General features: G+C 39.9%; 1 protein-coding gene across 1 annotated transcript; it reads left to right on the forward strand.

The window, feature by feature from the left end:
- Nucleotides 1-7984: 7984 nt before the first annotated feature.
- On the forward strand, nucleotides 7985-8527 carry LOC131917712 (keratin-associated protein 9-1-like). Its single transcript, XM_059271756.1, has one exon. The coding sequence runs from the start codon at nucleotides 7985-7987 to the stop codon at nucleotides 8525-8527; it is 543 nt and encodes a 180-aa protein (XP_059127739.1).
- Nucleotides 8528-11600: the final 3073 nt, after the last annotated feature.

Consider the following 11600-nt stretch of genomic DNA (forward strand, 5'->3'; position numbering starts at 1 on the left):
TCAACTTACCACAGACCCACTAGCAACAGACCTGCAAGATAACCACAGTACATCAATTTACCACCTTTCTCTGCTAATAATATGCACTTAAAAATAATATGTATCTCATAAAACTCCCAGTCATTTTCCTGTTAACAAATTTGTGACTTGGTCACTGGCTACCATCAAATCCACTTTGATATCCTTATTATTCCTTTGACTGTGTCTAAACATCAACTGATCTTGACCTGAGTTTGTGATCTCAGCCTCGACAAAGAGATAATTGTCTTTTTAACTTAAGAAATTAAAAATAAGAAAAGCCATTTACAATGATCTAATTAGAACCTTGCAATGATAGATATCTTTGACTTTATTCCAATATGTTTATATGATGTTATGAATCATCTTGTAATTCTCTTGTGACCACTTCATATTTTCTTCCTAGCTTAAAGAAAAAAGCACTCACACCTTGTCCATTGGTTTTTCTAATAAATTCTTGACTGCATTATTCTGTTTTGTTTATTTTTATTGTTTTGTTCTTTGAATTGTGTTATACCACCTGAGCTACATCACAGTTCCAAAGCTGGTGTGCTGGTAGAATTTCATCACTGTGACACAGGATGTGGAAGAGCAACTTAGTGAATGATAGACCTATTTTTCCTCATGGTTTTGGTACAATGTTGTTTGGCTTCCTGTGCTTGGCTAGAACAGCAAGATGTCAAGAGTAAGTTGATAAGGTATTTGCTCCTCGTAGGCAGGAAGCCACATTGAGGAGGTTTGAGGGACCTCATACAATCTTCAAAGGCAAAGGCCCAGTGACCTACTTCCTCCAACTAGGTCCCACCCCCTAAAGTTTACTGAACGTATAAACAGTACCATCATCTGAGGACCAAGCATTCAGCACATAAGTCCATGGAGGGCATTTCATAGCCAAACAATAACACTTAAGCAAACCCAACATGAGTAAGTGACCTGCATTATGGCAGGCAGTAGGGATAGACAGAATCAGATCAAGGGCCCCAGGTTACCCGATTCTTGAGGTAAGGTAGTCATGAGTACAGTTTTAATTTAAGGAAACAGCTCTGTAAACTGAACACCGGAAAGATGGATACTTTGCTTTCTTCTCAGGCAATATCATCAGTTCTCTCATTTCCAGTCCACCTTTATTAACAAAGCTCTTCCCAATTCATTACTCATACCTTGGTCACTACCACCCACACCTTAAGACCAGCAGTGTTTTTAAGAGCCCTACTAAATGATGTGCACTCCAGTCAGACAAATGGTGAATGCCTTCAAATATGTTTGATGATCCAAGTGTTCCCGCCACTGTCCTGAGACTTTGGTGTGAATAGTTGCCCTAGTAAAAGTTTATTGATGTCATAGAAATGTCCTTGTTTTTCTGGTCCTTATTCTTATATGGCTACGTGTATCACTGAGAAACAGACAGAATTTCACTTGCATTCACAGTTGGAGAGATAATTGTTTCCAGGTCAAAGCTGCATTAAGGAAATATAGGAGTGACAAATCCCAGGATTCAGGGAAACAAATTACTGATGCTTCTAGCCTATGCTCCTGCATGATCCTCGAACCATGTAAGAAATAAAAAAAAATACACCTGAACTATGGGAGGGGAAGAGCAATCAGCAGAGAGAAAGTGAAAAGTTTGGTTCTAAGGTGAGTGAGGCTGTGAGGGAAGGAGACAAAGGAGGAGGTACTTCTAGGAGCAGCCTGGAGCCGAAAGGAAAACCAACAGACATTCTGAAAGAAAACACAAACAATGGAGAATCTGATGATCAAATGGCTGATACTGCTATAAGAAAATGAAAATAATGAAAAGAAATAACTAAAAAAATACCTTAGAGGGCAGAGATGCCACGGATGCACCATCTTCTCAGACACATACCAGAAATTCCCTGCAGACTCTTCCAAAACAATGCAAGTGAGAGAGAGAAAGACAGAGAGAGACAGTCAGACAGACAGACAGACAGACAGACACACACACACACACACACACACACACACACACACAGACAGATAGACAGACAGACAGACACAGAGAGAGAGAGAGATTATTTGTAATAATAACCAGAAGATTATTTGTGTTTTATTTCTGTTAATGGAAACAGAAAATGGAGGTCAGAGACTGGGCATTGAGTGATCTTTGATACAAACATTTTGAAGTAGAACCTACCAACAGGAACAGTAAACTTGACTCCAGGATTAGGAGTAGTGGACCAGCCCAGACATTTTCTAGATGAACAGCATCAACACTCACTTAATATGCTCCTTCATCCAAGTCCCAAACTTAACTTTACTCTGTTGTCTTTCCTCTTCAATCAATTTATAGTAAACTATGTAAGCATTGAATGTAGTGACTTCCTGAAATTCTCCCTTTAACACACAGTAAAAATTGAACTCCTAGGTTTTGCTTATGTTTTCAAAGAGAAAATAGAAAACTCTAGGATAGCATAGACAGTTTAATTTCACAAACTATAAGAGAGGCCTTAGAAAGGTCATTACAGGAAGTCATTAGAGTTCAGGCATAGTAAGACTGGAAATTTGTATTCAATTCCTGTTACCCTTGCAATGAATCACCCCCAATTTAGTAGCTTGAAATTTATTTTCTTCCAGTTCTGAAGGTCAGAAGTCAAAATTCAGTATCACTGAGCTTGAATCCAAGTGCTGGATTTTTTTTTTTTTTTGGTTGTAGTTTTCTGTAAGCAGTAGTTGGCATTTTTAACTTCTAGGGCTGCCCACCTTCCTTGAATCATAACTTTATATTATTTTTACACTTGTCTTCCATCTCTACCTTTCTTTATCAGGAGCCTGTGTTTACACTGAACACCTACAAATAGTCCAGAACAATCTCTCCCTCTTGATATTCTTAATCATGTCCTCAAAACCCCTTCACCATGAAGGGTGACACAGTCATAGATTAGGACTCAAGCATCTCTTAGGAACTGTTATTCTTCTCACAAGAAGAACCTTGTTGTGTTCAGATGTAACTTACTCATGGCAGGGAGAATAAAGAATAAAATGGTATAATGTACCTATTTCTACTAAAATGATGTATGCCAGAATATTCCCAGAGAAATGAAGACTATTTTGAAGTTTGAATGTTAAGATTTACAAGGCTGTGTATAGAGGTTCACTATCCTTGTTTACTTGTTCAGCATCCTCTCATGACTCAGAACTAGTTGTTGGATTGTTTTAAAAATTGATTGACAACTCCCAGAAACATGCTAACCCCCTAATGAGCTTGTCTAACTCTCAAAGTCAAAACCTGAAAAGCCTCTCAGACAGACACCACAGAAACCTGAGCACATTTAGAACTGGGCATTCAGTTTAAGGAACCACCCTTCCTTGTGAAACTATAATGTCATTGGTGTAGTGATTCTAATTATATCATTAATTTCATTTACAGATCAAGTTTTTTATGTTGCAAAATTACAATGTTGTTTAATTCTTCATTTCTTACAAAAATATCATTAAACAAAATCAAATAAAATATTTGTTATGAATAATAGTGTACATTGTAGACATGAGACAATGTAGGACAAAACTACTGACTTGGAATACATACCAAAATGAAAGGTTTTATAATGGAAATTAAAACATTTGAGAAATTTAATGGTAATGAAGGCATTAGATGTCAGAACTCAGAGGATATCATAGAAATGGCATTTTGAAGGAAACCTATAGTCTTTAATTATTTATTCTACAAAAAAAAATCTCTAAAAATAATACATGTAGTATTCTGTTAAAAAGTTTGAGAAGGAAACAAATGCAGTTAGATGGAGCTGCAGAGCAATTTAAATTAAGAAATTAGGTGACAAATTTAAAATGAAAGAAATCAATAACATCCAAGGTCTGTGCATATTAAAATGTTTTAAAGAAAATTATCTTTCAGATAATATTGGTCTGAGAAAGAATATATTTGAGTAATATTGTGACTGAATGAAGAATGACATGTATTTCAAGGAATGTTCAATATGTAAAGCTCAAACTATGAAAGTGGCTGGGCGGTGGTGGCGCACGCCTTTAATCCCAGCACTCGGGAGGCAGAGCCAGGCAGATCTCTGTGAGTTCGAGGCCAGCCTGGACTACCAAGTGAGTCCCAGGAAAGGCGCAAGGCTACACAGAGAAACCCTGTCTCGAAAAAACCAAAAAAACAAAAAACAAAAAAAACTATGAAAGTTGATCCCTATCACACCTCATTTACAAAAACAAAACATCAATTAATTAAAGGCTTAAAATCAACAAAAAGAAATTTAAAATCAAAATTTCAAAGATGTCTCGTGGGTTAAAAGCACTGAATGCTCTTCCAGGGGACCAAGAAAACCCATAAAAAGTTCACAGCCATCTGTAACTCTAGTCTCAGGAAATCCAACACCTTCTTCTGGCCTCCACAGGCCCTGCATATCCATGATGCACAGACATCATGCAGGAAAAATACCCATATATACAAAATAAAAATAAATAAATCTAATAAAAATTTTTCTTTTTTGTCTTTATTTTTTTCTTTTTATTGACAATAGATTTTTTCCAACATAATACTTTTATTGATTATTTGGGAATTTCATATAATGCACCCCATCACACTGGATTCTCATTCTTCTCAGGTCCACCCTCCCACTGTTGTGCCCTTCCACAAAGAAGAAGAAGAAGAAGAAAAATGCATCCAATCTAATTTGTGTTGCCCATATACTCATTGGAACATTGTCAAGCACTCCATGGCCAGTCCCTAAAGATAACTGAGTCCTTGCCCACCCCCGACCCCAACCAGAAGTCACCAACTGTGAAGAGCCACACTTCAGAATCTTTATCACAGCTTTTAAGAACTCTCTTCTGTGGCTTCCTGTCTGGACTCTTACTTTTATTTAGGGGCTTGGGAATTGGCACAGAAGCCTTCCATGCCTCTCATTCTCAGGTATGTGTCTGCAGTCATCAATACCACTACAAAAGAAGCTTCCTTGCCAGCAACAGCACAGCTCGTGGATTTCCACATGGTTTTTCGAAGCAGCACAGACCACAGACATCCACACAGCCTCCATTGGCAGCATGGAACACAGACCTCAGCATGGTCCCTGGGCCAGCACAGACCATGGACACCAACATGTAAAAAAATATTTTTAAAATTCCAGCTTAGCCGGGCAGTGGTGGCGCATGCCTTTAATCCCAGCACTCAGGAGGCAGAGCCAGGCGGATCTCTGTGAGTTCGAGGCCAGCCTGAGCTACCAAGTGAGTTCCAGGAAAGGCGCAAAGCTACACAGAGAAACCCTGTCTCGAAAAAAAAAAAAAATTCCAGCTTATAGAAAAAATAGGGCTATGTATCTTCTAGATCTTCAAATGTTCAAAGTGCTCCTTTGGTGAAGTCATTAATTATGTCTGAGAGGTAAGGTTTACCGTATATGATTATGTCAACCATGAATAATACGTTTACCATGGCACCAGTGATAATAGCAAAATCATGGGTTCAGCCTAGGAGCCCATCGACAGATGAATGGAGGGAGAACATATGGTATGTAGATACAATGATGAGTGTTTAGAGTATTATTCAACCCTAAAAGAGAATTAAGTTTCTTCTGCAGGAAAATGGATAGACCCAGAGATTACAATGTTAAATGACATAAGCAAGAAAGTCTAATATTGGGTGTCTTCTTCCATGTGGAGAACTAGATTACTTTAAAGGCATAGAAGAAGGAGGGGACTATTCGTGAGGCAAGGGGTCATTGAGATGGAGAACAAACAAGAGAATGTTAAGGGGAAGTCATCAAGGTACTTTAGATGGAAATATGGTAATTCTAACTATTTTACAATATGCGGGTAAATTAAAAATTCTAAGTAAGTGGCAAGACAATGGCACCTTTGGATAGAATATAAAATAATTCTACATAGTCTTGGATGGTCAATTCACTTAATAATAGAAAAGTCTATAAATGCCATGGGAAAGATTGACCAGACAACACTAAAATTAGAGGAAAAGACAAGCAGCAGCATGGAAAAGAACACTGACAAAATGAACAAAGGCTAATATCCAGGATAGTTAAAGAATTTCGATGAAGAGTTTTTAAAAGACAATTTAGCAGAAACAGACTTAAGACGTGATAGTGCCTTGCAAATGAGAAATACAAAGGACTGAAGAACATATGCAAATCCAACTCATTAATACTAAGGAATTCAAATGAAAATTATAATGAGATATACTTATTATACAGATAACAGAAGTGCTTCAAACCCCACAGTGAAAACATGAGGTATTAAAACACAAAGCATGGAATGGTCCACTGAGATGGGTAAATAATTGACAACCTGAGTTCAATCCCTGGAACCTGCACAATGGAAGGAGAAACCAGACTCCAGCAAATTGTTCTTGGACCTTCACATGTGTGCATGACGCACACATGTGCATGGAAATGTACACACATACACAAAGCAATAGAATAAAAAATATAAATCATAAAGCAATAAGAATGATAAGTTATATGTAAGAATCTACTAATATTGTCCATATGCAAACTTTGTAGCCCAGAAACTTCACTACAAGTGTATGTCGGGATATATTCACAAGGATACTGGTTCAAGTGGACCAAGCTCTAGACAAAAATATTCATGACAGCATGAGTCACAAAAATCCCTACTCATAAAAGTTGTCCATCAATAACACAAGGATTAATAAACTAAAATATCACACAATAAGGACTGAAGAGATGGCTCAGTAGCTAAGAGCACTGGCTGCTCTTCCAGAGGACCTAGATTCAACTCCCAGAGCACACAGAGTGGCTCACAACTCTCTGTAACTTCAGCCCCCAGGGGCTGGTGTGCGGTTTCTGTGGCCATGCACACTCAGTGCACACACACACACACACACACACACACACACACACACAGATGCAGGAAAATACTCATACACAATGCAAATAAATAAATCTGTAAAATTATATTATGTAATAATCAATTGTATGGAAAAGGCACAAACACCTACCATATTCAACAAAGAAAGTAATTCTAACAAACAATTTGGGACAAGAAAAAAGAAAAATATATGCCATTACATTTCAATTTGGATAAAATTTCATAATTGGTGAAACTATGCTATTATACATCAGCAGACTGTTTGTCTTATGGGGAGGAAAAGATAACAATGAGGAAAAAGGAACTTGAGAACAGCTGCTACAGGACACACACACTGTCTCCTGATATGAACAGTAGCTTTGTCATATTTGGTTGAACGAAAAATTAAAAAGCACAAACTTCTCTGGAAGCATGCCATGATTCAATTTTCTTTTTAAAAGTTATTTGTGAGATCATGTTATTTTCTCTTTTCATGAAGGCTATACCCATGTTGGGATACCTACCTAAGGGTACTGATTATTTTGCTCTATCGGGTTAGGATCTAAATTGATTGATGCTTTGGGAACCCCCATGTTCATCTGCCATTATCCTCAGGCTTGGTTTAGATTTACATGCTCAAAAGACCGACACTTTCTTTGATAAGGCTACTGTGACAGAGACCATGCTTGCTGCAAATAAACATGTCTATTAGACTCTGGAATAAGCAGGAAGTTCTGATGAACAGGCTTGGACCCAGGCAAGGACTGAATTTGTCACTGTGAACACATCAGCATCTCACTCCTTCTCTCAAACACTTCCCACACTGTTCCAGCAAAATGTAAACACTGAAGAAAGAGAATTACCAGCTCCTTCTCTGCCCACAGAGCTATCACATGACCAGAGAACAATCAGAGCAGGAATGGTGGTAATGATTCCAAAAATACCCTCAACGAACTATCCACAATTAATCCCTTGCCTCATAATTTTCAAAAGACTTGTAATACTTAAAGAGCAACTTCCTCCTGTGAGAATTTCCTCATGAAAAGCAGAAAACAAACAACAAGGAAAAGTCCTGCTTATTGGTCCCTTCATGGCGTGTCCAGGGTACAAAAGCCCCAGGACTGAAACGGTTGTCACAATCTCAGAAACACCTCCATCCACATCCAACACCATGACCAACTCCTGCTGTTCCCCTTGCTGCCAGCCCACCTGCTGCAGGACCACCTGCTGCAGGACCACCTGCTGGAGACCCAGCTGTGTGAGCAGCTGCTGCCAGCCTTGCTGCCAGCCCAGCTGCTGTGGCTCCAGCTGCTGCCAGCCTTGCTGCCAGCCCACCTGCTGTAGAACCTGCTTCCAGCCAAGCTGTGTGAGCAGCTGCTGCCGCACACCCTGCTGCCAGCCCTGCTGCTGTGTGTCCAGCTGCTGCCAGCCTTGCTGCCAGCCCAGCTGCTGCCAGCCCAGCTGCTGTGAGTCCAGCTGCTGCCAGCCCAGGTGCTGTATCTCCAGCTGCTGCCAGCCGTGCTGCCGGCCCAGCTGCTGCAGGCCCTGCCTCAAGCCCTGCTGTGAGCCCTTCTGCCTCAACCTGTGCTGCCAGCCAGCTTGCTCTGGACCTGTGACCTGCACCAGGACTTGCTACCAGCCCACATGTGTCTGTGTGCCTGGCTGCCTGTCCCAAGGCTGTGGGTCCAGCTGCTGTGAGCCCTGCAGCTGTTGATGAAGCCACTACTGGAATCAAATAATCTATTCTCAGACCTGCTGGAGTTTTACTTTATGCCAAACTCTCTGCCTGTAGCACACACACCACCATCCAATCGCCAGTCTTCCTGCTAACAGACTTGTGTACTGCACCCCGACTGCCATCTTACCCATTTTGATGTGATCCTCATTTCTCTGCCTGTCAGCTTCACCTGTTATGATCTGGATTCATAGTCTCAGCATTGACAGAAATCATTCCCTTAATAAGCTAAGAAAAAACATGCACAATTCACAACTATCTCATTACATCTTTGAAATGATAAATACCCATCATTATACTTCAGTGTGTTGAGTGTTCACGGTTTTTATGACTCATCTGTGACTCATCATGACATCTTTGTATTGTCTCCCCAACTAAAGAGACACTACCCACTGCTATTCTAATAAAGTCTTCCTCATTCTACCTCTCATATTATGTCTGATTCTTTTTCTATGCTTGATTTGCTTTTCACGTTGTGTTTTCTGATCTAAGTCATGCCATTCATTACATTAGATTCAGTGCATTAATCAAAATTTCTTCACGGGGAATAAAATAAGTAAAAACACCAGTTAATGAATGAAAGATTTCTTCTAACTCCTGGGCTTCAGGGTTCAGTACATGATCGCTGGGTCTCATATGCTTGGATGAAAATCATGGTGCACGAGTGTGTAGAGACAGTAGTCGAAGTGCTGAAAATGTGTGACTATGGGTGCTTGTCCCTAAGTGGGACATCTATGGACCTCTCCTACTCCACTGCAAAGGGTTTAGGGAGCATCACTGCAGAAGGGACAGAAAGAATTTAAGAGCTGGAGGGTGTGGGAGAGTGCTCTGGGGTGCTGTCTTCTGCATATGACATGCCCATTGCTCTCATGAACTCACAGCAGCTGTTGTTATCTGCAAAGTTTAAGCGGTCCAATCTATCCCAGGTAGCTAGGGATGGGTAGAGGCAGGTCCAGGTCCCAGGCTTTCTGATTCTGGAGCTAACATAGTCACAGGTACAACTCAGTTTAAGTAGCTATAACGTTGGAGCGTGAGCATTGTAAATTTATATACTTCAGTTTCTTCTCTGGCAGTGGAAAGATCAGTTCCTCTCATTTTCAGATCATCTTTACTAACAAAAAGCTCTTTTCAGTTCATTGCTCACACCTTGGTCACCACCAGCCACTTAAGACTCACAATGGTTTTAAGAACCCTACTAAATGATGTAAACTTGATTGTCTCAGTCTCTGTCCAGCAACTGGTCAGCCCCTTTAAACCTTTTTGGTGATTCACGTGTGCCTGTTCCTGTCCTGGGAATTTGATGTGAATAGTTGCACTAGGAAGAGCTGGCTCATGTCATGGAAGTGTCATTGTTTATGTTCTCACACTTCTGTCATTGATAGCAAATAGTCATATGGGAATAAATCATGCCCTGTGAGACAGACCAAATCTCCCCTGCACTCAGACATAGGGAGGCAATGTGTTTCTAAGTGAAAACATTATTAAGGAAATAAAGGAGCGACAAATCCCAGGACTCAAGGTAACAAGTGGTCGTGCTGCAAGCCTTTGATTCTCTATGATCTCCAGGCCACCTAAGGAATCCAAATAACTTCCTGAGTTTGGGGAGGGAAAGATAAATCAGTGGAGGGACATGAAAGCCTGAGTTCTGGTATCAAGACTGAAGAAAAGGAAGGGGGTTGAGGGAAAGAGAGACTTTAGGCGTCATGGTACATATGAACATGGGCCCGACAGAGGAAACCCCAGACCTCCATGAACAATGAGGAACTTCGTAATGTAGTGGTTGACACTGTTACGGGAAAGAGCCATTAATGAAAAGAAATGAACATGAACGGCTGGGTTTACTTCCCTGAGAACAATATAACATACCTACACAACACCCAGTGGGTTTACAGCACAAGAGATATATGATTCTTTTCAGATATATACCTAAAAGTCTCCAACAGCCTGTGTGCAACAGACTTTCAGAGAGACACAGCTTACTGAATTTTCATTTTTGCTTAAGGACAAAGTTGAGGGAGCTCACTGAACTGAATTTTGTTTCTTACACATAGATTCAGGAATACCTCTTATCATAGAAATGGAGAACTCAAAACCCGGAAGATCATCCCATGTAGGTTTTGACTGAACTCTAACAACACAAGCTTAACTCCCTTTATTGTACATCTACGTGTTCTTTAAATTTATGTGTTCTTTGAAATGTATCTTCAGTCAGTTTATAGACAATTACATAAACATCAAATGCTCTTTGAAATTCTCCTTTTGACACACCTAGACACTACTCTTAAATTTTAATAACACTCGTTCCAAGAGAAAGTGCTTTTGGATTCTAACACCCATCTCTGAAATAATATAGCTTAACTTCAAGAATTACATGGGAGCCATTCGAAAAGCCATATGGGGAAGAAGGAAAGTCAAGTTCGGGCACAGTGGGACTGGAAATATGCATTTGCTTCCTCTTACTCTTGTAACCAATCACCGCCGGCTTCATGGCTGAAACAGCACAGCAATGTTATCTTCTATTGTGAGGTCTGAAGCCAAATTCAGTCTCATGGGTTCAAATCCAGAGGTTGGTATTGTCATATTCCTACCCCCAGCAACAGAGGAAATCTATCTCCTAGCATTTTTCAACATGCAGAACTGCCCATATTCCTTGTATCATGACCCTGTGTTTTTCATCTTCCTCTGTCTTTGTGGGGGTTCTTTTTACATTGGACATAAGAGGAGTCTCTCCCTCTTGAGATTCCTAACTAGAAAACATGGTCAAAGTACATGGCAGACTTGCAAGAAATTGTCTATATGAACACCCAGCACTATGCACACTAAACATATGACAATAAAAATAGGAAAACCTTAAGAGAGGAACAAGGCAGGCCACAGTATAGAAGAGGACACTGGTAAGGCAAGAAATCAACAAAGGTGTCAACAGAGAAATAAGAAAAAAGCAAACAATTCCAAAATTAAGACACGGTTAGCATCACATAAAAGAGAACTCTAAATGTCCAATGAATGCTTGAGAGGTCAACTCATTCATCTTCAAGGAAAATCAAATTAA

This window comes from Peromyscus eremicus, chromosome 8a (genome assembly GCF_949786415.1).
Source record: "Peromyscus eremicus chromosome 8a, PerEre_H2_v1, whole genome shotgun sequence".
Classification (NCBI taxonomy): Eukaryota; Metazoa; Chordata; class Mammalia; order Rodentia; family Cricetidae; genus Peromyscus; species Peromyscus eremicus.